Source organism: Pelmatolapia mariae, linkage group LG3_W (genome assembly GCF_036321145.2).
Source record: "Pelmatolapia mariae isolate MD_Pm_ZW linkage group LG3_W, Pm_UMD_F_2, whole genome shotgun sequence".
Classification (NCBI taxonomy): Eukaryota; Metazoa; Chordata; class Actinopteri; order Cichliformes; family Cichlidae; genus Pelmatolapia; species Pelmatolapia mariae.
Genome location: NC_086229.1, coordinates 1,452,991 through 1,480,499, shown reverse-complemented (window position 1 = coordinate 1,480,499; position 27,509 = coordinate 1,452,991). Strand labels below are relative to the sequence as shown.

At 43.6% G+C, this 27,509-nt stretch overlaps 2 protein-coding genes across 2 annotated transcripts in view; both read right to left on the bottom strand.

Moving 5' to 3' along the window:
• Window positions 1-27,182, bottom strand: part of LOC134615614 (NLR family CARD domain-containing protein 3-like) — a 182,888-nt gene extending 155,706 nt beyond the window's left edge. The window contains exon 1 of the mRNA XM_063460173.2: window positions 26,932-27,182. Within this exon, the coding sequence (XP_063316243.2) occupies window positions 26,932-27,145 (214 nt within the window). The 5' untranslated portion in view covers window positions 27,146-27,182. The remainder of the gene's footprint in view (window positions 1-26,931) is intronic.
• On the bottom strand, window positions 2,344-16,561 carry LOC135932460 (protein NLRC3-like). Its single transcript, XM_065469945.1, has 10 exons — window positions 16,473-16,561; window positions 9,242-9,349; window positions 7,943-8,089; window positions 6,999-7,059; window positions 6,646-6,847; window positions 4,593-6,396; window positions 4,332-4,505; window positions 3,403-3,576; window positions 3,214-3,260; window positions 2,344-2,885 (listed from the first exon to the last, which is right to left on the bottom strand). The coding sequence occupies exons 1-10, from the start codon at window positions 16,559-16,561 to the stop codon at window positions 2,344-2,346; spliced, it is 3,348 nt and encodes a 1,115-aa protein (XP_065326017.1).
• Window positions 27,183-27,509: the final 327 nt, after the last annotated feature.

Genomic DNA, 27,509 nt, shown 5'->3' with positions numbered 1-27,509 from the left:
AAAACAGAAGGGAAAAGGGACAGTGAGAAAGGGCACTTACAAAGACAAAGAGAAAAATAAAATCTCCTGGATCACCTGTTGAGAGAAAAAGAAGAGAAAACAAGCAAAAAAAACAAAAAAACAAAGCAACATACTAAACACAACACCATCACGTTAATCTAGCTAAGTGTGAACAGCAGTAAATACTAAATATTGAATGTTGTTGTGCAGCATGCCGGACAGACAGCGCACAATGTGCTTTGAAGTAGCAGCTAAGAAAGGTGTAGTTTATGTCTACGAACAGTGAACACCCGTGTGCACACCTGTGTTGATCAACGCGCTTGTATACAAAAGGTTTTCCCATGTAACGGTCTGCTAGAGGGTGTGGAGGCCCATAGCCCCGTCCCCCAGGGCATGAAGCAGGCATGGAGGAGATCCAGGCTCCAGACATCCAGAGGCCCCAGAGTGCGAGAGCCCAAGGAGTACCACCGGAGGGGCATCCGTGCCACCCTCTTGGGAAGGGCTGAGGAGATCCCCAGACGAGGGGTCACCCAGTAGCCACGGAGCAGAAGCCAGAGGGGGCTGCACCGGCGTGCCCGCCGGCTCTGCTGGCAGCCAGCTGTGCCAGAGCGAACCGAGTTGCAGGCCCCGAGGCCGGAGGCCCGAGGGCCCCCTTTGCCCCGGAAGAGGCCTGACCGAGCGACAGGCACCAAGCCCCGCCAAGTAGCCACCGGGAGTGAGCTGGTGCATACCTGAGCACCCAGCCCCAGACACCAAGAACCACCAATGCACCAACCCCTGAGGGCATCAGTTACCAGCAGGGAGTGTGGTGAGGGGAGATAGGCCTCCACACTTTGGAGGGCCTGGGAGTTCCCAGGGAGGTGGAGTCTAAGACCCGACCTGACATATAGACACAGACAAACAGGCACACACAGACACATAACGGAATAACGAAACACACTTTATTATATGTTAGCCTGTTGATTTATTCAATCCATGTGGGTAACTTTTTTGGAAATTTTACATTTTAGTTAATGAATATATTTATTTGCAAATAGGTTAAAAATATAATTTATTCAAATGGGTTTAAACTTTAAAAATGTTGAAATATATGTTAGAATGTAAAGTAATAATTGTTAAAGTATTTTCCTTTTGCTTTTTTAAACTTGTGAAAAAAATGTGTTTCATAAGTTTAAAACAGCATTTACATTTTGTATGGATCATTTTTACAAGTTTCCTGTTTTATTGTGAAGAGCTTTTGCATGAGGATGTGAATGTGGTTGTGATTGGTAGCTGAACTTAGATAACAAAGAGAGATAAAAGCATTTTTTTTATTAAAGTGAGGATGTATGGACTTCTTTTTGCAAACACACGACCCATTGCATTGTGGGAGCCCCTGATTCTCCCCCTTCAGCATTTTTATTACAGACCCCTCCTCCATCTCCACATCTGTGTAAATCGCAGGAAACAGCAAACATTAAAACTACAACCTTCCATTTCCTGAGGACTGCATTGCAGAAGTATAAAGAAGAGTTATTCTTTTGCTGCAAAATCAATCATCCTTATCAGATACAACAGCACAGTTTGTTTGAAATCATTGAGTTTTTCTACAGGAACCACTGAGCTCTCATTACCCTGCTCACCCAGGGGATTTGGGTGGAATGGTCACACCTAACCCTATCCCTAGCCCCATAGTTCTTGTGGTGAAGAAAGATGGGTCTATACAGTTCCGTGTGGACTACTGTGAGGTAAATGAGCTTCTAGCTTTCCTTGACAATGTGTAGAACAAACCTAATCATATGAACCCCTAGAAAGCTTAAAAAGTTTCAGGGCTGTGAACAAAATAATGCTGTAAACCTATGTAGATATTACATTAAACACATGTTTTACTTTACACATTGATTTGTTGTGAACAACAGAAATGTTACTAGAGGGAGAAATTTGTTGAAGCACACTTATTACTGATCACAGCTTGCTGTCTTTAACAGTCTCAATATTTTTCTTTCCTGTCTGTGGATTTCTCAAAACATCTGTTCATCACCATTATTAACAGTCTGGTATGATAAGTAGTTTTGTTTGGAATTGCACATGGCTCGTATGCATCGTTTCACAGAACAGCATCATCAAGTGATAGTAAATTAGCCAGCAAAATGGTCTTTGATGAAAAATGCCCTTAAATTTTTAAATTTCAATAAAAGTAAGACTGAAGGCGAGGTCATTGTGTTCAGGCCCACTGGTATATGTGCTGTCCCTCCCTTGACCCTGGGCCCCCTGGAGTCATATTTTGAAACTAACACTGATTAATCTTGGTGTCAAACTGGGATGTTTATTGGTGAGCCTGATTTTAAAAACTTTGATTTTCAGTCAGCAGTCTGATTCTGTCACTGAACAAAGAGTGACTGAACCATCCCAGACTGTAAACCCAGGATAGAGAAGTTGAGTAAATGTGATGGAGAAGGTGTGGAGGAGGATCAGAGTGTCGGAAGAGACTCTGTAGAAGGACAGAGTCCCAGCAGGACAGTCCACATAAACTGCTACTCTGTTAGAGATAGAGGAGGAGGAGATGGATGTTTCTTTATCATTGTGCCAGACAGAGTAACCGTCATCAGAGCAGGTCAAACTCCAGGACTGATCATTCCCTCCAAACCTGGAAGCCCTGCTGTTGCCTTTCCTTGGGATCCCTCTGTGAGTCACTGCTATGTTAACATTTCCTTCCCACTCAACTTCCCAGTAACAACGACCAGCCAGGCCATTTTTACACAGCACTTGGCAAAACATATCAAATCTCTCTGGGTGATCAGGATAAGGCTGCTGCTGCTGCTTCAGTACTTTCATCCTCCTGTTGTTGTTAAACAGTTTTAGGTTTTTGTGTGTGGTGTTCAGGTCCAATGTTAGCTCACAAGCAACTGGTGGAGGAAAGAGAAGAAAATGAAGAAACTGTTTATTGTTTTGTGTAACTGGTGACTTTAGCATACATTGATCTATGAGCAGAGTAGCTAATTAAAGGTTTCCAGAAAACATTTGAAGATGTTAATTGATACCTTAGTTATAGATCAGATCCACTGTCAAACCTATTAATTAAACCTTATTCTATTAAACTTCTGTTTTCTTGACAGTAAATAAAATCAGTTGCACAAGTCAAATATTCTGACTACCATTTATTTTCCAGAACACCCAGAAGATCTCATCCAAAAACTTTGAGAAAATACTGGAGATATAGCATGTGCCACTTACATTTCCTTAGACCAAGAGTTACCTTCCACTCTCCACCACTGTCCACCCTACAGGATGAAACACAAATGTTTATTTATCATGAATGAAACAGACTTATCTGGCCTTGTTGTTTTTATGCAATTGTAATTTTATGTCCATGATTATAATTTCAAGGGATTTTCTGGTTAAAGGTAAAATAGAGGGGGGTACCTGAGAATATCAAGCCTCCAATATGGATCCTCCAATCCTGCAAGCAGCAAATTCACTCCTGAGTCCTGCAGGCTGTTATTACGCAGATCCAGCTCTCTCAAATAGGAGGGGTTTGAGCTCAGTGCTGAAGCTAGAGAAGCACAACCTTCCTCTGTGATTAGACAACCTGATAGCCTGCGCGCGCGCGTACACACACACACACACACACACACACACACGCACACACATACACACACACACACACACACACACACACACACACACACACACACACAGTTGTTCGATACAGTAAAGGGTTTTGGCTGTTGTTCAGACAAGCATAGTTTGACAGACAACTGAGCACAGAGAGGTCACAACAGGCTAGTAACCAGTCATTTAAGCTGGCAACAACAACAGACATTCAAATAACCATTAATTACAACATGAAAAGACAGCAATTTTTAATAAGGGGCTTTAACTAGGCCCTGATTTCAGAAACTATTCCACTCAAACAAAAAAAAGTATCAGCAAAAAGAGACTTCAAACTGAGGCTACAACGGGCATGCAATTGGCCTTCTATAGCAATTTATGGCTACTGTCCATCTTCTAACTGGTATTTATAGTAGAATAACAACACCCTATGTAACAAAGCACACCATCTAATCTTATTTTGCAATAACAATGAAAAATGACTTCAGTGGGCTCCAGTCAGAAGACTCCAGTCGAGAGTAGAAAACCTTTGAAATTCTGGAAATTCATACAGCATTAATATGTACACTACAAATATGCAGCAAACATAATGCAGCGTCTTGGTGAAGAAAAGATTGTCACGTCAAACTTGCGCTAGTGACCTCAAAAGAGGCTCTGGTGTCAAAAAACTCAAAGTTAAGCTGCACTAATAGTTCCTTCTTTTTTTTTTTTTTTTTTCTTTCTTTTTTTTTTAATCTGACCTGAGAGATTCCAGCCTGCAGTGTGGACTCTTTACTCCAGCAGCCAACAGCTTCACCCCAGAATCCTTTAGGTTGTTGTTACTCAGGTCCAGTTCTCTCAGCCTACATGACTGAGAGCTGAGAACTGAGGACAGAGCTTCACAACTGTTCTCTGTCAAATTACAGTCACACAGCCTGCAAGACAATCCATTACTTTCAATATCCATTTACTAGTAAATTAAGGAATTTTTTTCCTAAAAATAACATTATTAATTGACTCACAGAGCTTTGTTTGTGGCTTTGACCATTGGCAGCAGCCTCAGAAGAGCCTCCTCTGATGCAGAGTATTTCTTCAGGTCAAACACATCCAGATCTTTTTCTGATGACAGTAAGATGAAGACCAGAGCTGACCACTGAGCAGAAGACAGTTTATCTGTGGACAGACGTCCTAAAACCAGAGAGTTTTGGATGTCCTTCATTAAAGAACGATCATTCAGTTCAATCAGACAGTGGAACAGATTGATGCTTTTCTCTGTAGACAGATTTCCTCCGATCTTCTTGGTGATAAATTCAACAGTTTTATGTCTGGTTGATGGGTTACTTCCTGTCTGTGTCAGAAGGCCTTGTAGGAGAGTCTGATTGGTCTGCAGTGAAAGACCCAGGAGAAAGCGGAGAAACAAGTCCAGGTGTCCATTTGGACTCTCCAAGGCCTTATCCACAGCACTCTGGTAAAGATGTTTCAGCTTAGGTATGTCTTTAAATACATTGATATTGTTGAAATTTGCTTGTTGATCTTCCAGCAGGTTGACTCCAGAGTTGATGAAGGTCAGATGGACATGAAGAGCAGCCAGAAACTCCTGAACACTCAGATGGATGAAGCAGAACACCTTGTCCTGGTACAGTCCTCTCTCCTCTCTAAAAATCTGTGTGAACACTCCTGAGTACACTGAGGCTGCTCTGATATCGATGCCACACTCTGTCAGGTCTGATTCATAGAAGATCAGGTTTCCTTTCTGCAACTGATCAAAAGCCAATTTTCCCAGAGACTCAATCATCACCCTGCTCTTCTTAATCCAAATTGGATCTCTTTCACGTTTTCCATCATATTTGACAATTGCCATTTTAGTTTGAACCACCAGGAAGTGGATGTACATCTCAGTCAGGGTCTTGGGCAGCCGTCCTCCCTCTCTGGTTTTCAGCACATCCTCCAGAACTGTAGCAGTGATCCAGCAGAAGACTGGGATGTGGCACATGATGTGGAGGTTTCGTGATGTCTTGATGTGGGAGATGATCCTGCTGGCCTGTTTCTTATCTGTGAATCTCTTCCTGAAGTACTCCTCCTTTTGTGGGTCAGTGAACCCTCTGGCCTCTGTCACCATGCCAGCACAGTCAGGAGGGATCTGATTGGCTGCTGCAGGTCGTGTGGTTATCCAGAGGCGAGCAGAGGGAAGCAGTTTCCCCCTGATGAGGTTTATCAGCAGCACATCCACTGAGGTGGACTTTCTAGGGTCAGTTAGGATTGTAGTTTTGTGGAAGTCCAGAGGAAGTCGACACTCATCCAGACCATCAAAGATGAACACAACCTGGAAGTCTTCAAAGCTGCAGATTCCTGCTTCTTTGGTTTCAGTAAAGAAGTGATGAACAAGTTCCACCAAGCTGAACTTTTCCTCTTTCAGCACATTCAGCTCTCTGAAAGTGAATGGAAATATGAACTGGATGTCCTGGTTGGCTTTGTCTTCAGCCCAGTCCAGGCTGTATTTCTGTGTTAAGACTGTTTTCCCAATGCCAGCCACTCCCTTTGTCAGCACTGTTCTGATTGGTTCATCTCTTCCAGGTGAGGCTTTAAAGATGTCTTCTTGTCTGATTGGTGTTTCTGGTCTGTGTGGTTTCCTATTTGCTGTTTCAATCTGTCTGACCTCATGTTCATCATTGACCTCTGCAGTCCCTCCCTCTGTGATGTAGAGCTCTGTGTAGATCTGATTCAGAAGGGTTGGGTTTCCTGCTTTAGCGATCCCCTCAAACACACACTGGAACTTCTTCTTCAACTTGGATTTTAGTTTACGTTTGCCAACTTCAGCATGAGTTCCTGCATGAAGAGCAATGATGTATGCATATATTTATATGTGTATATTTACAATGTAAATATTTAATTTAATAAACCCAAACAGACATAGCTGTTTGAGATACACCTGTCTGCTTCATTCCCATGTGATAGCAATCTTGATATCCAAATATTTGTGAGTGAAAGAATTTGAGTTTTTTTTTCTTTCATTTATAAAATCCTATTGTAAATATAGACAAACTTTAAGCTACACAATAAAACAAAAAGTCTTACTGCTTTGAAGACAGTGAGCCAGCTCCTCCTCATTCATTCTCCTCAGAAAGTGTAGTGTGATCTTCAGAAATGCCTCCCTGCTGCTTCTCTTCTCTTTATCCTCATACATCACTGTCTCATCATCATCCAGCCTCTGACTCAGAAACCTCTGGAACTCCTTTAGCTCATTTTTCATAAATGTGACAATTTTTTTCTCAAGGAGCTGGAATAGAGAGATATAAACTTTATGTTGAACATGAACTACCACTACCACTGAACTATGAATCTACCACTGTGCCACACTTTTAGTGCTATGACTGTTTACTATATGATTCTTGATTTAGTGTAGCAGTTGTGTGTTTCTTTTTACACACCATAAACACGGAGTCCAGGTGATTTTTGTGCTCAGATTGATCTGATGTGTCCTGGTTAATTCTGCAAATGAAAGATGTACAGAGAAGTAATTCTGTTGTCATGAATTCTCGTAATGATCATTTCTTTATAAATCATTAGTTCAATAGTAAGTTTTTTTTGTTAGTTTTTTAAAACTATTTTTAAACATTTAAAGAAATACACATTTCAACAAAAAACAAAACTCAGTGAGGCATTAAAAAAAATCATCAATCGTCCAGTTAAGTAAATCCCAAAAGGTTGATTCTGTTCATCTGGACGTAGCGTTTTCAGTGGGAGAAACCTTTTGTCACTCATCCAGGTGACTTCTTCAGTCTCAGCTGAAGTTTCAGTAGAGTGAGCTCTACGAAAGCCAGATTGGAATTTATCTTGAACAGCTTAAGCTGCTTAGCCACAACCTTTTCTAAAATCTTAGCATTGAATGGTAATTTTGAGAGAGGAGGAGTTTAAGAGCTGACACATAGATATAGACAAACAGGCACACACACAGACACAAACATGTACATTTCTATGTGTTTCCATGTTTGATGATGCATGATTATTTGAATATGTGTGCATGAGGGTGGGAGTACACATGCTCACACTCCCCAATGAACTCTATACTCCCGGTGTTCTGGGAATCCATCTTACCTAAAAAAAGATCCTACCCAATGTTTCGGCGCAGACGCAGCGCATGCACACAACACCAAACCCAAATTAACTTATTTTTCTCTCACCCAGGTTATGGTTCTTACAGTTATGGTTAGGGTTATAGTTAGAGGGTAGGGTTAGGTTTAGTCACAAGTCACCAGCAAATTATAATACGGAATATTGTGAGAGTAGGATGGTTTCTCACAACACTGGGTCCAGGCACCAGCACTCTTGAAGGGGCAATCTTCCCCCAGACCCAGGAGATGGTTCACTTTACTCTTGGGTGGAGATGAGCAGACTGCCCCCGGACAGTCCCAGACGGCCAGCTCCTCCTCCCAGCCCTCGCCCCAGACAGTGAACAGAGAACATGGTTGTGAAGACCCCAAACCTTACTCCACCCACTGATATGTGGTGTTGATGCATGCTGTTTAAGGTCCATTTAAAACAGGGGAGGGGCATAGTGCCAACAACCCTCTGCCAGGGGTAGTTGGCGCCATGATATTGTTTACGTGATTATCAATCCAGGTCCAAAGTTGCTCTACTTTTTTAAATAGCTTGCCGTTATCTTTAGCCAAGTCGAAGATACGACTTTCAGCCTCTGTCAGACTCGTTTGGATTGCAGCTTCAGAGTTCTGGAGTTCTGTTGTGTTGGATTTAATCAGCGTGACATCAGCTGCAACACTGTACAGTGTCACCCTGATCTTCGCAATCTCAGCAAACAGGCCATTTTTTTATCTATTTTCCAACCTTCTTGGCTATCAAGGGTTAGCTTCTCCGAAAGCAACAGTTGACAGGAGCAACTGCACACTTCGTTCTTTTTGACTGGGTGCCATTTTTTGTCCCAGATTTATTTTAAATCTTTCCAGTTTGGTTAGAATCCTCACCAGGGTTGAGTGGTATAGTAGTAGGAGTTGTTTCAAAGCTTAATTGTCATTATATTATCGACGAGGGTTCAGAGCCATTTCCGGCATCTTGCCATATGATTTCTCAATAGTACAATATTATAACCCCTTTAAATGTTTACCTGTGATAAGCTGGGTCGTGTCCACAATAAGTAGGTTGATGCACAGAGTGGTCACTCTTCAAAGTTGTAAAGCTGGCTTCGGGAGAGTTCTCTGCCTGTGGATAAATCCTTGTAGAAATAAAATAGTGTTTCATTTGAAACTTATCTCCATAACATTTTCTGTGACAAGATAAAACCAAAATTATGAGTTAAACAAAGCTCAAAATCTTAGTAGAATTTTACTTTCCAGTATTAAAATTATTCATTTTGATGTAGCCAAACTTTGATATTAGGATTTTAGACCAAAGAGTAGATACAAAAAAAGGTGCTACAGTCTGCCTTAGCAAAATGGTCTGATGTAAATAAGTGAGAATAATTAACAGACCTAGAAGAAAACATCACCATTGGACTCACAATATTCATTCTCTTGAAGTTACACTTTAAATTAAAAACATGAAGCTGTAATCCTAGGGATTGTTGTGAGGTGTATTGTCAGTGAGACTGTTGTAATGCAATTGTATTGGTGTATTCATTTGGTAAATGAATGCATTTGCCTGAGTCTTATAATCTTACCAATCTGCTTTTAAATGGTGTCCAGCGTAAGTAGGTTCATACATTGACTCATCACTCTCCATGGGAACAGAGCTCAGTTCAGCAGAGTCTGGTCTCTGCTGCTGGATCCTAACAGCATGGAACATGATCATTGCTAACAGCATCATCTCACCTCATTTAAACTCAACTTTGCTTATTTTATCAGTTTTTTAGTAAGGGTAACATCCACATGCACAACAGTGCCATTTTCAAGAAATGGATTTCATTGAGTACTTTTTATCTTACCTTTGATCTGCCTTTAAATGTTCAACATCAAAATAAATGGGTTCATTTATGGATCGGTCACTCTTGATGGAAAAACAGTTTGTGTCAGACGATCCTGGTCTCTGATGATTCCTGATAGAACTGCCCAATAATTGAATAATTAACACTGTTGAATTCAAAGTTTTTGACATATGAAAAGGACAAAAACCATATAGTGAGACTTCTTTAGGATATTTTAGTATAATCAATGGATACTCTCTACAAGACTAAACTAAATAGAGTCATAATAAATGTATTAAAGTTCCGGATCAAAACTATTTCTAATATAAATGTTGGAAGGCAAAAAATAACTTTCTGAGCTTTATTTTGTTTTATCAAAAATCTTTTCTTTTATATTGAAATAAATATTTTGCCTATGTCGTGAATCTGTCCTTCTGTTGGCTAGAATTTCAAATTCTTGTTTATTTTTTTAGTCGTAATTTTTGCTTTTTGTTGGGTAATTAAATTATTCACTTCAATGTAATAATTAAAATGTTCTTAATGTTAATAAAAACAACAGACATACCTACTATATTGACACTGAGGTTAATAAACCTCAAGAATGTTTTTCCCAGCGTTGTGTTCTCTAAATAAAGTCATAATGACACTAAAGCTGTAACTATTTGAAAACCTTACCTCTTCACAGACTTTGACTGCTCTGCATACTTTTGTTCAGACATCATTTGTAGCTTCTTAACGGACACAGAGCTGTTAATATAATAAAGAAAATAACATCATTCACGAAATAATGTACGTTTTTTTTAATAATGGATTGCATTTATATAGCACTTTTCGAGACCTTCAAAGCGCTTTACAATTCCACTATTCATTCACTCTCACATTCACACACTGGTGGAGGCAAGCTACAGTTGTAGCCACAGCTGCCCTGAGGCAGACTGACAGAAGCGAGGCTGCCATATCGCGCCATCAGCCCCTCTGGCCAACACCAGTAGGCTGTAGGTGAAGTGTCTTGCCCAAGGACACAACGACCGAGACTGTGTCATCCAGGGAAGGATCGACTTTATTTTGAAGTTTTACTCTGTTCCAATGTGGAGTGTTTTTATTTTTTTGTATTGCATGTTTTGGTTATATTTTTGTGAAGTGTCTGTGAAGGTTCTCAGTCATCCAGGTCATCGTAGTCAAAGGAGTTTGCAAAGAAAAGCGTCTGGACTTCTTTAAGTTGCTTGAAGACGTTTCAACTCTCATCCGAGAAGCTTCTTCAGTTCTAAGGTCAAATGGCCGAGAGTCCCAGATTTAAACCCAGTGGGAGTATCCCCCCAAAGAGGGACAAAGGACCCCCTGGTGATCCTCTAATCACATGAGCCAAGGTGTGAAAACAGGTGTGGGACCTAATCAGCCAGGGTTTCGGGTGAGCTCATTGTGAAACCTGGCCCCACCTTGTCATGTGAATTCCTGAGGTCAGATGGCCCAGGATGTGAGTGGGCGTTAAGGCGTCTGGGGAGGGAACTCAAAACTGGATTATAGATGGCAGACAGTTGGTGTCGTAAACCACCGCCTCTGTTGGTGTTGGTGTAGGTTGGCGGGCGGTGATTTACAGAGTGCTCAGTGACACATAAGAGGCTCGGGGAGGCTTGAGAGACCGAGGCAGGAAGATACAGCGCCAGCGACCAGGGATGCGGAGCGAGCGGTCCGACTGCTGCAGCAACAAGAGGCCAGATTACGTGTCTGCGGGGAATTAGAGGCGGCAAGGCGGGCTGGTGCCGATTGGCTGTTACAAAGAAGCGGCGGGCAGAGTTAAGAGCTCTGCCCACCCGGGGTAAGTCTTTTGACTTGTCCCCTTTAATGAATGATTGCTGCCTAAAAGAGTAGTGACTGCCGCCGCCTTTCTTTCTTTAGCGCACCGGGACGCAGAACGTGGAGAGGAAGGCGAGGACGCCGCCGGGTTTCCCTTCTGCACCGCTTCACTGGATTTTTTAATTCTTAGTGACCTCTATACCGTGGCGGACGCCACTGGACTTTTACTGTTGTGTTTTATTGATTTTTATTGTGTTGCCCCCTGGCCAGGGCTGTTTCAATTCATTTTATATTTTTAACTGTTAAATTATATGTTAGCCTTACAGTTTTTAATTCGTGTGCTTCCCCTTGGCTGCTCCACTGCTCCGTCCGTTTTGAGGAGGGTTTCCCTCTCTTTAATAACATTTGTGCTAAAAATCACCTTCGCTCTGTTACAACTGTCCGAGCCGGGGCTCGAACCAGCGACTTTCTGATTACAAGACGAACTACCAACTCTTGAGCCACGATCACCCCGGTCTAAGAAGGTTGGAAAGAAAAAAGCGTTTGGACTGTTTTAAGTTGCTTGAAGACGTTCTCATCCGAGAAGCTTCTCCAGTTCTAGGCTCAAACGGTGTCCGAGTCCCAGATTTAAGCCCTTAAAGAAGTCTGGACACTTTTTTTCTTTCCAAGCTACTTAGACTACGATTACCTGGATGACTGAAAGCCTTCAAAGAGACATTTTTTTTTTTTTTAGTTTTGGAAATGCTGCATTAATGTAGCTTAAATATAAACTGCACTGTGGAGGTAAGCATCAACGACACAGAGCTCTCAGTTCTCACTCCTTCTTTATTCGTCTCTCTATTAACTGCTCATATCCGCCACAAAACAGAGGAACACACTTCCTCAACACTGGGTGTGAGTGGAGCCCTCTAGTGGTCCACCACACATGCCCCCCCCCGAACACCAAGCAGAACTAGTCCAGGACCCGGGGCTTAAGCAAACGGCCGGAACGGCTGAACCGGGGGGGTGGGGAACTGACAGAGGGCAACCCAGCCCGGAAGTGAGGCTGGCACTGGCGGTCAGAAAAAGCTGCAGGCGACTCGGACTCCGTTGATTGTGGGTCGCTCCTGGGGGAAAAAACAGAATCCATCAGCCCGGTGGCAGGTGGGCGGCCGCGGCGAGGGGCCTGGGCCGGAACCACCTGATCCTCATGCATAACATGTGCAGGCTTAAGTCTGTCAACCGAGACAACCTCCTGCCGACCGCCAAAGTCCAAAATGAAATGTTTGTTGCCTGGTTTAAGAACCCTGTATGGCCCGTCATATGGGGGACGCAGCTGAGTCCTATGGGCATCGCGCCTGACGAAAACAAAACGAGCAGAGTCCAACGAACTCGGAACAAAAGTGTCAGGCAGGCAGTGGTGCACAGGACCAGGAACAGGAAATGAGTCTCGTGGGGGGCGAAAAGGCAACAAAGAGGCATCAAAACATGGGGGAGGGCTCTCAGGCAAGAATTCCCCGGGGATCTGGAGGGGCTGGCCGAGAACCAGTTCAGCCGGGGAAACCCCGAGGTCTTCTTTAACCGCGCTACGCAATCCCAGCAAAACCCACGGAAGACGGTCGACCCAGTCGCCACCTGTCAAGGAAGCCCGGAGCGCAGCCTTAAGAGACCAGTGAAACCGTTCGCACATCCTGTTAGCTTGCGGGTGGTATGCTGTGGTGCGGTGGACCTTGACCCCCAGGCCGTCAGCCATGGCAGACCAAAGCTCAGAAACAAACTGGGGGCCCCTGTCCGAGGTAATGTCAGCAGGGGGACCGAAACGTGAAACCCACGTCGACAAAAATGCTCTGGCCACCGTCGCCGCTGTCGTGGACGCCAGGGGTACCACCTCCGGCCACCTGGTCGTGCGGTCCACCACAGTCAAAAGGTGCGTGAAACCCTGTGACTGCGGCAAGGGACCAACCAGGTCCACATGAACGTGATCGAAACGCCTACCGGGGATACGGAAAGGTTCGAGGGGTGCCTGTGTGTGCCGGTGGATTTTCGAGCGTTGGCATGGGATACAAACCGCCGCCCATTCTTTCACCGTCTTGCGAAGGCCCGGCCAAACGAACCTGGCGCTGACCAGCTTGACCGAGGCCCGGACGCCGGGATGAGAGAGGGCATGCACCGAGTCAAAAACACGACCGGTGGAAACGTCGCAAAGAAGGTGCGGACCGCCGTCCCACACCGGGGTGTCCTCCAGCACGAGGCCTGTTTTCGTTGACTGAAGGGCCAGGATGTCTGGGTCAGCACGTTGCTCGGCGGCCATGGCAGCATAGTCGATGCCGACATACACCGGAGAAACCAACACACGTGACAGACAGTCAGCGACGTGATTGGACTTACCAGCCACGTGCTGAATGTCTGTGCTAAACTCTGAAATGGCCGCCAACTGGCGCTGCTGGCGTGTGCTCCATGGGTCAGAGACCTTGGACATCGCAAACGTCAAAGGTTTGTGGTCAACGTATGCAGTAAAGTTGCGACCCTCGAGGAAAAAACGAAAATGTCGTGTGGCGAGGTGCAGGGCCAGCAACTCCCTGTCAAAAACACTGTACTTGCGTTCGGCATCCCGGAGTGTACGACTGAAAAAGGCGAGCGGTTGCCAGAGACCTGAAACCCGCTGTTCCAACACCCCACCCACTGCCACGTTGGACGCGTCGGTGGTCAACGTGATCTCCGCCGACGGAAGCGGGTGTGCCAGCACGGCGGCGTCAGCCAGCGCAGACTTGGCTGCGGAAAACGCATGGATGCATTCCGGCAGCCAGTCAACCGGATCTTTGGCTGTTTTACCTTTTAAGGCAGCATAGAGTGGCTGTAGCAGGTGGGCAGCTCTGGGGAGAAAGCGGTTGTAAAAATTTATCATCCCCAAGAACTCCTGCAATGCTTTAACCGACGTGGGGCGCGGAAAAGCTGAAACGGCCTGGACTCTGTCGGGCAACGGAACCACACCTCCAGCGGAAATGCGGTGCCCGAGGAAATCCAGAACAGGCAACCCAAACTGGCACTTGGAAGGGTTGATGATCAGGCCGTGCGCTGCCAAACGCTGGAAAAGCTAGCGCAGATGGGACTCGTGCTGGCTCGCTGAGCAGCTGGCCACCAATATATCGTCCAGATAAACAAAAACGAACGGCAGCCCACGCAAAACTGAGTCCATCAGCCGCTGAAAGGTCTGGGCGGCACCTTTCAGGCCAAACGGCATGCGCAAAAACTCGAACAAGCCGAAGGGGGTAATGACAGCGGTCTTAGGAATGTCTTCGGTGCGCACGGGAACTTGGTGATACCCCCGCACCAAGTCAATTTTAGAAAAAATCGACGTTCCGGCGAGATTGGCAGAAAAATCCTGAATGTGGGGGATGGGGTAACGGTCATTCTCCGTGGCATTATTTAAACGGCGGAAATCTCCGCATGGCCGCCACCGACCGTCCGATTTGGGCACCATGTGAAGCGGAGAGGCCCATGCACTGTTCGAACGCTGTACAATGCCAAGGCGCTCCATGGCTGCAAACTCTTCCCGAGCGACGGACAGTTTCGCGGGGTCGAGGCGGCGCGCGCGCGCGAACACCGGGGGCCCGACCGTGGGAATATAATGCTCAACCCCATGCTTCGTTACCGTGCCAGAGAAATCAGGGACAGACAGTGATGGAAACTCTGAAAGCAAACGCTGAAAAGCATCCCCGGAGGTCACTACATTAGCCCGAATCAGGGGCTCGGCAACTCGAGTAAAACAGGGTAGCGAAGAAAACGAGAGAGCATCAATTAAACATCTGTTAGCAACATCGACAAGCAGTCCATGAGCGCACAGAAAATCAGCACCTAAAATAGGTACAGAGCTAGCGGCAACAACAAAGTTCCACTGGAAATCCCGGCCATGAAAACAAACAGTCACCAACCTTTCCCCAAACGTTTTGATGGGAGAGCCATTAGCTGCCAGGAGCTGCGGCCCACAGTTCGCTGCTAGTCTGTCGGCAGCGGTAGGGGGAAGGAGGCTCTTCTGGGAGCCGGAGTCCACGAGAAAACGTCTCCCGGAGCGCGAGTCCTCTATGAAGAGCAGCCTTTCTGTATTGCCAGCGGTCGCGGCTGCTACGGCGTGCTGGCGGGTCCGTTTCCCTGGGCCGTGAAAGCGCAAGGCGGCAGGCAGCGACGCGCTCTGTCGCCAAAACGCTGATGGTAGAAACAGATGCTCTTTCCGCGGTGCCGGCGTGTAGCAATCCCTGCCGTCAGCAAGGGGGCGGATGCCCCGGGGGAGGCAGGTGGAGGCGTGGAAGGCGCCGCCGGCGAGTCCGTAGACAGGGCGTGAATGTTGAAAGTGCGGCTAGCCAGGAGAATGCGATCCGCTTCTTCAGCCAGGGAGCGATAATCCTTCGCAGGCAGAAGCGGGGAGTTTGCGAGGACAGCTCTCACGGCGGCCGGTAGCTGGCGGAGGAAGAGGTGGGCGAAGAGGAATCCCCCGTCATCCGGCCCGAGCAACGATAGCATGTCCTCCATGAGCTCGAGCGCGGTACCGCCACCCAAGCCTGACAGGTTGAGGAGCTTTTCGGCTCGTTCAGCGTCGGAGAGGGCATAGCGCCGAAGAAGCAGCTCTTTAAGGGTATTATGCCCAAATATCAAAGAGAAATTAAAAATGCATGCTGTGGAAGAGTTCGGGTCTTAGGAGGTTAATACAAAGATTACCAAAGATGTCACCATAACAACTTGAACTGTTAAATACGTGAAGGAAGAAGCCAGAGCTTGCTTAAAGAATCTTCTTGGTGTTTCTTTTCTATGTGTTTAATAGTTTACATACAGCATTTGGGAACAGATAAGAAGCTGATTATTAGTTTTCTGAAGAATTCGTGTCCGTATATAGAAAATGGAAAGATCGGAAGTCTATGTACGAAATATAATTTGGTAGTATTGCAGCTGACTCACAACAGAACTAAAACATAACCTTTGCAGCCAATGTGAATTAAGATTATAAAAGTTATCAGAAACACAACATCAGTCAAAAGACACTCCACAAAAAAGAAGGAAAATATTTCTGCAACATTTTATTTTTAATCTGGCCTGAAGTTAACACGGCATTCCACTGTGAAGACCACCTGTCAAATATGGTGCTGCTGTAATTAGGCTGCTTAGTGAGTGCTGAGCTGTGACATGGAGAAGAGTCATGGACAGTTAGAGATGGTCATCTCACCTCTGAGCTTTGGTCTGGCTCTCATGTTCCCCACACAGAGTGCTTTTAGAGGGAGGGACTCCCTCCTCTCTGTCCTCACACTGATCCATAGCCAGTGTTGGGAAGGTTACTTTTAAAATGTATTCCACTACAGAATACTGAATACATGCCCCAAAATGTATTCTGTAACGTATTCCGTTACGTTACTCAATGAGAGTAACGTATTCTGAATACTTTGGATTACTTAATATATTATCATGCTGTTTACAACTACGTGAATGTACTATTGCTGTGATTTATTACTGTTACTGAAGGTCCGCGGCTCCGAACCTTAGTAAAGGGACCTCTGGCTAATACAGTGGGCCCCGTGTCGGGCTGGTAGCCGAAAAATAGCTTTACTTTGTTGTCTGGGTCAACTTTGCTTGCCAGAGACAGAGAGAGGCGTTGAAAGGCTTCTCCAACGGAACTTATTTTTTCCGGAGGAAAACACGAACACAGTGTACAGTCGAGTCTTAATAGCTTACTTACAAATGGGCTCGTCAGGCACTCTTCTTGGCTGCAGTGGTTATTATTATATTTACATGCTTCCAGCTCCCGTTTCTGCTCGATGACAGCTCGGACTTTTCCTTTCTCTCCCTCCCTCGCTCACAGACACATAACGTGTATGGCAGTCCATTCTCCCTGCAGCACGGACTACACTGCCCATGATGCTACATTCTTTAGAGCTATGCCTGTAGCATTCTGCCTTTTAGCTTAGCACAACAACAACAACAAAAAAGCGCTCTCTCACCCAGGAAACACGCAGAGAGAGAGCACGTCACCCTGTAACCATGGCAACCGTAACGCTGCCGCCTGGAACAACAGAACACAGCTGTCAAACAAACCCAAACAGTCCTGACCCGCGACAATATGAAACAGGAAAGTACCGCCGTGTAATCCATTTATTTCAACAAAGTAACTGTATTCTGAATACCACCTTTTTAAACGGTAACTGTAACGGAATACAGTTACTCATATTTTGTATTCTGAATACGTAACGGCGGTACATGTATTCCGTTACTCCCCAACACTGATCCATAGCAGAGCCCACACCTTCACACAGACACAGCAACACACTCAGTCAACACAACACTTATGGACAGATTATTTTAAACTCCAAGAGTGTTACTAATGCCATCTTTATTGGAATAGATAAAGAAAATTCTCTTTGTACGAGAAAGACAATTTTAATCTCATCGCACCCTTAATGTTTTTTTGCATTTCCCTCAATAAACAAATGTTTTCTTGAATCTCATCAAATGAAATAACACCAAATATGTTTTTAACAGTTTAGAGACTGATGAAGAGAAATGACTCACCAGGTGAATTCAGCTCCACATTCAGTCACACCGTCGTTTTACCTTCACCTGCACGATACGCTGCTCATTCCCCTTCTGAGGAATCTTCACAGTGAAACATGAGAAACAAAGTTGAACTACCCCACCCATGGGACACAAAGGTGACGTTGTCATGTCATGTAAAGTTAATCGATTATAAATACCTGAATTAATGAATTTTCTTTTATGGCTAAATAATAGAAAATGTAACCACATTAAACTAACACAAAGACAAGCAGGTTAAACTACAGGACAGTACTGTAAACCAAAACACAGCATAATGGGGCTTGTTTCCTTCCTCGTAATGAATAATGAAAATCAGCTGACCTCCTGCAGCACAAAGGTCATGATCATGGTGCTCTTATTGTGTTATGTTTAAAGTAATTGCACTCTGTGCTTTTTGATTATGTTATTAGCACAAAGTTGAATTATTTTATGGTTTAGTAAAAAGATTATTGATCTCTGAACATTGAACGCTGAGACTGAAGGACTGAAAGAATGAGAAACGTGATTGGAGACTAAGTAGAATTTTGAAGTTTCTTTGCAGATTAAATATTTCAATTAATATTAGACTTTCTTCAGCAAACATCCTTATTCAGTATCACATGAATGATGATGTTTGCCACACTGAAAGACTGTGCAAAGACCTCTTACTGTAACATGTTTATGATCTTTTATAAGCTGTAAATCCCAAAATAATGAATCTGTTCCTGGATGCTCCTCAGGAAACTGATTCAAAACATGCTTCACTAAAAACAAAAAGTTCACTGCCAGTGAAGATGTGTTGAAATTGAATCAGGTGGATTTTTTTTGTTGTTTTTAAACAACCACTTAAAGCAGGAACAAGAAAGAATCCATTGTCACAAGAGTCATGTGATCAAATCACACTGAATTTACCTGTTGAAGATGGACTGAAAACCTGGGCTGTTTCAGTTAACAGTTTTTGCTGTTAAATGATGCTGATATTGATATTTTGGTGGCTATTTAATTCTGTTTTTGCTGTTAGTTATTCATCCTCATGTTCTGGGGAAACAAAACAGTTTTCATTTTATGAGGCGTTTTAAATAGTTAATCTTGAAAGCACAAATGCAATCATGCAAATTCACACAGACACAAAACCGAGCTAAACACAGGCCAGTATCGCTATTTGTCATCTTTTTACAAAGCCAGTATCAGCCCATACTTATGTTTTGATGAAAATATTGACACCCTAAACTTACGCACGTGTAAAACAGTTGTAGGGTCACCACCTCCACGTCAAAGTACTCAGCAGGCTGGATCATAAAAGGTCTCAGGTACCTCCACAGGTACAGAGGTTTACATCTTGTAAAAACGTTACTAAAATGTGACATAAACAGGAGTCTAACTGCAGTGGAAGCAAAGTAGAATTTTTAAATCCAAGAAATCTGAACCCCAAAGAAACATCTGAGGAAGTGCTGCAGAATTAGATGAGCAATAAGACAAAAAAGAATTCATTCACAAACTAAACCACTAAAGACACCAAAAAGAGAAAATCTGTAATGGTTTAATTATTTGACAACTCCTCGTTTGGTTTTTGTAATGTTCAAAAACAATTTTAGAGATTCCACCTGAACATAACAATAAGACTCAACAAAATAACACAATATATTTCTACTAGCTCAACTATTATGAGAGCTGTTTAATAGCAACACCCATTCACACCAAAATGACTTAAGATTAGGTTTACCTTTGGATGGTGGAAATAAGAGAAAGTGAAATTATTCATCCAACTATGAGACTGACCAGAGAGGATAAGCATGTAACTCACACACTTCAAAGTTTTTAAGTGTGTTAGCTCTTATGCTCTTCAATTCCAGGCGCTGTCTCAAGGAAGTGTGATAACTGAGCTGCACTAACAGTCACATGATGACCCTTGAACTCATTAAAGTCATTAAACATCAACTCTAAAAGTCTTTATGTGTCAGATTATAACTCTGACCAGAGCTTGTGCTCTGAGAGTCAGCACACATTTCCTTTCCAGTAAAAGAGACTCACTTTGATTCTAGGAGGAAACACAAATCCAGCCTCATTGGGTCACTCCAGTGTACCAGCTGTTCTCCTTTATCCCACTGGTCATCCTGCTGAAGGCACGTGGTTAACTTAAGAGTTAACCACTGTAACCACTGTGTTCACTAGAGCATTCGTATTTTAATATTTTGTCTTTTTTTTATTTACAGAAGGAAGTCACTAAAAATATTAAGTAGTCTTTTGTTTGCACTGGTAATGTGCAGCACATGTTTAGCTCTGTTTATAAAAACTCACACTCCCCATCAGCTCTAACATAATAACCACACAAATAATATTATGAATACTACAATTAAATAAATTCAATTCAATTTTATTTATAGCTCCAAATCACAACAACATTTGCCTCGAGGTGCTTTATATTGTACAGTAGACCCTACAATAATAGATACAGAGGAAAACCTAACAATCATATGACCCCCTATGAGCGAACACTGTGGCGACAGTGGGAAGGAAAAACTTCCTTTTAACAGGAAGAAACCTCCGGCAGAACCAGGCTCAGGGAGGGGCGGGGCCATCTGCAGCGTTGGGGTGAGAGAAGGAAAACAGGATAAAGACATGCTGTGGAAGAGAGACAGAGATTAATAACAGATATGATTCGATGCAGAGAGGTCTATGAACACACAGTGAGTGAGAAAGGTGACTGGAAAGGAAAAACTCAATGCATCATGGGAATCCCCAGCAGCCTACGTCTATTGCAGCATAACTAAGGGAGGATTCAGGGTCACCTGGTCCAGCCCTAACTATATGCTTTAGCAAAAAGGAAAGTTTGAAGCCTAATCTTGAAAGTAGAGATAGTGTCTGTCTCCTGAATCCAAACTGGAAGCTGGTTCCACAGAAGAGGGGCCTGAAAACTGAAGGCTCTCCCTCCCATTCTACTTTTAAATACTCTAGGAACAACAAGTAAGCCTGCAAAGCGAGAGCGAAGTGCTCTAATAGGGTGATATGGTCAGTGTTGGGGAGTAACAGAATACATGTACCAGCGTTACGTATTTAACTCTTTAAGACCTACCATAGAACCAAGTCCGCCGGAGCTTACTTTATATTTTTACAACTGTTATAGCCCAAATTCTAATAATATGTATGCATTAAGTACATAGTAACTACATGAATTGCAAAAAAAAAAAAATAATAAATTAAATGTGTAAATAAATTTACACAGGCAGCCAGAACACACAGCATATATGATGGTGATCGTGACACAAACAAAGGAAAACACAGGACTTAAATACACAGAGGAGCAATCAGGGAATTGGAAACAGGAGGGAAACACAGCTGGGGCAAATCAGGGCTGACGAGATAAAGGAAGCAAAACCAGAACCATTAACATGAGACACTGACTTTCAAAGTAAAACAGGAAACACCGACTGAACTTAAAGACACAGACTCACAAGCAGGCACTGCAACAGAGGGAACAGATGTGGTACCAGGGCAGATACAGACACTGACTGGACACAGAATAGAGGGAGTATGGAACCAAACCAAGAAGAATTGGGGAAAATAGAAATGCAAAACAGAAATCAAAACCTTCACAATAATAAACTAAGATGAAAACACAAATAAAAGGTACAAAACTGAAACCACTGGGTCAACGACCCAGGTACCCAAACAATGGTAAATAAATGGTAAATGGCCTGTATTTGTATAGCGCTTTACTAGTCCCTAAGGACTAAGCTTTACACATCCAGTCATCCACCCATTCACACACACATTCACACACTAGTGATGGCAAGCTACATTGTAGCCACAGCCACCCTGGGGCGCACTGACAGAGGCGAAACAAGTTACAAGTAAGCGAAACAATAAGTTCGGTTGGAGCAGCCTTTCAACGCCTCTCTCTGTCTCTCGCTAGCAAAGTTGACCCAGACAACAAAGTAAAGCTAGTTTTCAGCTACGAGCCCGACACTGAACCGACGTTTTAGCCAGAGGTCCCTTTACTACTGTTCGGCGCCGCGAACCTGTTTTATATTCGCGCGGAATAGTTTTCTATACGAGATCACAGCAAAAAAGTGCAGTCTTACCTAATGTCCACCTACTGTTACTCATTTATATTAAGATTTAAATATCTAGTTGGTATTGGTATGGCGAGTAGCCTTCAGTAATCACACAGCAATAGTACATTCATGCAGTTGTAAAAAGCATGATAATATTTTTTAATAATTAATAATTAAGTAATCCAAAGTATTCAGAATACGTTACTCTCACGGAGTAAAGTAACGGAATACGTTACAAAATGCATTTTGGCGCATGTATTCTGTAATCTGTAGTGGAATACATTTTTAAAAGTAACCTTCCCAACACTGGATATGGTACTACAAGATCATTAAGATAAAATGGGCTGACTGTTTGTGAGGAGCTGACATCATGTTTGTCTCTGAACAGGAAGCTGAGGACACACTGGGCCTGATGGACCTTCAGCCTTCCCTCTGCTCCTCTTCTTCATGCTGTCTGTGCTTTAATCTGTTTAAAATACAGCTGTTAGCTCTCACCTGTGCACACAGTAACATCTGGTCAGGAAGCAGGTTCAGTAACTCTGAGTTTCCTGTTGTCACCAAGTCTAAAACCTGTGTAGGTTTCAGACTTGGACACAGACGCTGTGCTGAACTCTAAAACACTCACACACTGATGGAGGCTGCAGACTGTCAGTGTTTAAGAGTGATGTCACATGTTCTGGGTTTTGTTTCGTATTCTTCCATATTCTGTTTTTTCCTGAATGACTTTCTTTATATTGTTTGAAATAAAATTAAACATAGATTAAAAATTATAACTTTAAATGTTTGGATATGTCCATCATCTGTTGCCATGGTAACTGACTGAGCATCAGATATGTCTATAACAGAAAAGCCAGAATTTCCTTCATCTGAGGATGTATAAACTCAGAGTTTTCACAGACCTTCTTCATGGAACAGAACCTGTGTGTTTAGTAATGTTTTAGGGCAGACCCTCAGTGTGGTGGACTGCTGTGGACCGAAGGTCCTCAGAGATACACATCCTGTTTTATTGAAAGAATCAGCATCACAGTCTGATCTTTATCTCTAAGCTCTTTATTGTAAAACATTTACAGACCTGAGCTCCATCAGCGCACCTGTTGATCCAACCTGCAGGTGTGTTGAGCTGCTGAGTAAACAAGTCCTGGTCCTGAGCTCAAACCCACTCTGAGGTCTGAGAGACTCTTTGTTCTCTGAAGTGTTCACATGTGTCTGTGTGGAGTTTTTAAATGAATCTCAAACCCAGAAACAGCTGTGAGACAGCATCACTCACAAATCTCAGCTGCTGCAGCGTGACATCTTTATGAGTGACGTTAAAAACAGATCAACCACAAAATCCAGATGTGATGGTGAAGAGCTGGTCCCTTCATCATAATGATTTGCTTTGTGAGAATACCTCAGATTTAGGACCCGTCATCATAAATAAAATGAGTCATGCACAGAAAATTCAGAGTTGCGTTTGCAACACAAAACAACACAGCGGACATTTCAGCTGCACTAACTGCAGGAGGGAAACAGTGCATGCGTCAGCCCAGAGGTCATCAATCGGGCTCACTGACCAATCACAGCTGACTAAAGCTTCGTCAGTGACGAAACTGAGAATGTATGAGAATAATAAGTGGATCAGATTATGGGTCCAGTTTATGATTTGAGCACCGATAACATATAAAACCCAAAATCATCCCTTCATGAAATGGATGCTTGACATACACACATAAAAATATGACAGCATTGAGCTGAAAGAAGAAAGAAACACTGATCATGTGAATCCATAAAAGCTGCTGCTGCTGCTCATCACAGCACACATCATGTGTTCAGCTCTGACACCATCCTTTAGCACCACTCGTACCTGTGCATGTACCCCGACCACCAGCAGAGAACTAGAAAGGATGGAGGTCTCTCTGATCTTTGCAGATCATCGAGTGATGACCTGCAGTTAACACTGGGGCAACGATTCTTGAGCTCTATCAATAATTAGCACGTCCAAATCTGAGGCCTCGACCACGGCCACGAGCTCTGGGTGCTGACAAAAAGCCCAGAGCTCTGAGCTGCTGTGTTATGCTGTGTTATACACAACTATTATCAAGCTTTTGTCTCAGTAATTATCATTCATGTTTCTCTGTTTCCTGAATACTGTGAGCATCATCACTGCTGTGAAGCTGGTCACACTTCATGGAGATGCATGGGCGATCGTGGCTCAAGAATTGGGAGTTCGCCTTGTAATCGGAAGGTTGCCAGTTCGAGCCCCGGCTTGGACAGTCTTGGTCGTTGTGTCCTTGGCCAAGGCCGTTGCCTACTGGTGGTGGACAGAGGTCCTGATGGAGCCAGTGTCCGGCAGCCTCGCCTCTGTCAGTACACCCCAGGGTGGCTGTGGCTACAATGTAGCGTGCCATCGCCAGTGTGTGAATGGGTGGATGACTGGATGTGTAAAGCGCTATATAAATACAGGACATTCACCATTTTACCATTTCGTTTCCCAACAGGACTCAGGAGCTGCTCATAGACACACTAAACCAAAAGCTTATTACTGTGTTTAATTGGTCGGCCAGCTCTCCTTACCCTGAACCCCTCAGAAAATCTGTTATTATTAAGATGAAGATGAGAAACACTGAATGAGCTGAAGGTCACAGTCAAACCAACCTGAGCCTCAGTGACTCCTCAGCAGGAGCTGATCTCCTCCATGCTACGCTGCACTGATGCAGTAACTCATGGTACTGGAGCCCAAGTACTGAGAGTGTAAATGAACAGAGTTTCAGAAGGTGAACGTTTCTGAATGTAAACAATGTTTTTATTGATCCAACTCATTCTTCACACTTCCTGGCTGCCTCAGCATTAATGGTGCTGAATGATCCAAACTACATTCTTGACATCAGGTTCATGTTATGTCCACAAAGAACTCCAGTGGAAGAGATTAAAACACGGAAGCTACAGTTTTATTGTTTAATGTGAAGTTGAAGCAGACAGTAAAGTGGAGCAGCACACACAGTGATCATGTCTTTGAATAAATCCTCACAGTGAGGTAACTCTAATCATCTTATTTCTAATAATGCATTGTTGTGGAAATCTGATACACTGATCTACACAAACAGGTTTTGTGTTTGCAGAGGGTCAAACAACCAAACATCACAACAGCAACAATCACAGTGTCATTTATAGAAACATGTCATCCTTCCAGGTCAGCTTTACACAGAGGAGGACGGAATGTTAAAGTTTTCATTTCACCTCACAGTTCAACACTTTGATACTAAAATATATAAATATATAAATATGTGCAGTAAGTTTGTTCGACTGAACCGTTGCAACACATTCAGATTACAGTTCATGTCACACTGATAGGAACAACACACTCAGACCACAGGCTTCAGCACACAGATATAAACAAGTACATGCATGAGCATAATATTCGTCTCTGCTGTTTATTAAAAGCTGATCTTCTCTGAAACTCTGATGGTTCCTGACAGTCAGCAGCTTTGACCTTTGACCCACAAGAAGTTTTCATAATTTTAAATAGATCAGCTCAGAGTGTGTTTGAGGTTCTGTATAATCAGCCTGCAGCAGTAATGTCTGTTACAGGATTACTTGAGGATCATTTATGTTAGTATTATGTTGGGTCAGCTGCTTCTAATAAATGAATCCAGCTCAGGGTTCACTGATGTGTTTGTTTTAGTTCGGATCGACATGAGGAGGCTGAAGGAGGTCCTCATGATGGAGACTCAGGTGGAGCTCAGGGTTTATCAGAGGAGAGCTGCTGCGGTGGACACGCTGTTGTCATGGAGATGTGTCTTTAGTAGTCTACGGGGGCTGCAGACATTTTTAAATGTGTTTTGTAACAACAACACACACATACAAACAGCACGTGGTGACCCATAGTGTCTTCTACTTATGCTCCATCTTATTGTGTTAAACATGCACTCGAGTTTGTTTATTTACATCATACTTTTAGGAAGGATTTGTAGTGTAATACTGTAACATTCACATCATGTCCGTCACCTCCACACTGAACAATTCACACCAACTTTAACAACAGATGAAAAACAAGAGGAACAGAGAGGAGGAGGGAGGAAGAGGGCATGACTCAGAGGAAGGAGGCAGGAAGAGGACATGACTCAGAGGAAGGAGGCAGGAAGAGGACATGACTCAGAGGAAGGAGGCAGGAAGAGGGCATGACTCAGAGGAAGCTCGATCAATGGTGGATTCCTCTGGTTGCTTGTTTTTTCTCCTGAGGAGCAGACAAACAGATTGAGTCTCAGCTCAGAGTCCTGATCAACTTATTTCTACATCAGACACTTGAACATATCATGTGACTCTGAACATGTTTTTTTTCTAAAAGATTGTAAATATTGATCATCAGGACTGTAAGAACCAATCAGTGACAGTGATCAGAGCTGCCAGGCTTCATGAACATGGAGTGATTCTGTCCTAGTGGTAAAAGTGTGTTACTGCGACTCGGAGCTCATTACATGACATCACTGAGACAAACTGCATTTTCCCCAAACAAACAACAGGAAACAGTTTTTAAAGAAAGATGTGAAAAACTTTAGGAATCAGAATTTGATCCAGTTGTGTTTGTAAAGCAGATCATTGGATTAACAACAGGAGCCAGTTTATATAACTTTGTCTGAAGGAACCAGGAGAAGAATCTGTGTGATGCAGCTTTGACACTTATGAAACAGCATTGCTACTGGCTTTGCTGGTTCACAGTAACATCATGTAAAATCTAATGGTGGAGAATGAAGGTCCACTGTCCTGGCAAGTTATCGTCTAAATAAGGTGGTCAGAGATGATGTATTTGTGGGGTCAGGGCGTGGCCAATAACCAGACACGGGGCTGCTGATCTTTTTACATATGGAAGTCATAGGAGCCCAACTCCTGCAAACTGCACAGGACTCTGAGTGGGTTTATGATGTGTTTACTGACCTGTATCAGATGTGTCCCCCATCTTCAACCTTAATGTCAGACTTTCTATCTGAGGAAAGAACAGAGCACATCAGGATCACACTGAAAGACAGATAACAGTGATTTCATTCTCACTTATTTTGGACAAGCAGATGTTACTCTTACCTCTGACACTGAGAGTCACTGATTTCTGTAGCAGCTTGTATCCATACTTGTTGTAGACGGTGCAGGTGTAGACTCCACTGTCAGTGAGGTGGAGGTCTTTCAGGGTCAGACTGAGGTCTTTAGTAGTCACTGGATCTTCATTCATCTCTGTGCGGCTACTGTAAACCTGCTCCTGGTCGTCTTCATCTGAGAGGTTGTTTCCACTCTCATACACATGGACCATCTTTTCTTCAGGGTGAGTGAGTCTCCACTCTGCTTTGATGTCACGTGGAAGGTCACCTGTGATTTTAAAAGGCAGCAGGACAGACCTCTCTCCCTCCATCACCTCCACCATCTCTGTCTGGTATCCTGAGAGGAGAACAGACAGACAGACCATCATCATCCATCATCTCCTCTGCTGTGTAACCAGCAGCTATTTACTCCTGTTTTAAGTTATTGTGGACAAACAGCTGTTACACTCACCTCTGACACTGAGTGCCACTACTTTCTGTAGCAGGATGCTGCCATCTTTGTTGTAGACGGTGCAGGTGTAGCCACCACGGTCACTAAGTTGGAGGCCTTTCAGGGTCAAGCTGAGGTCTTTATTT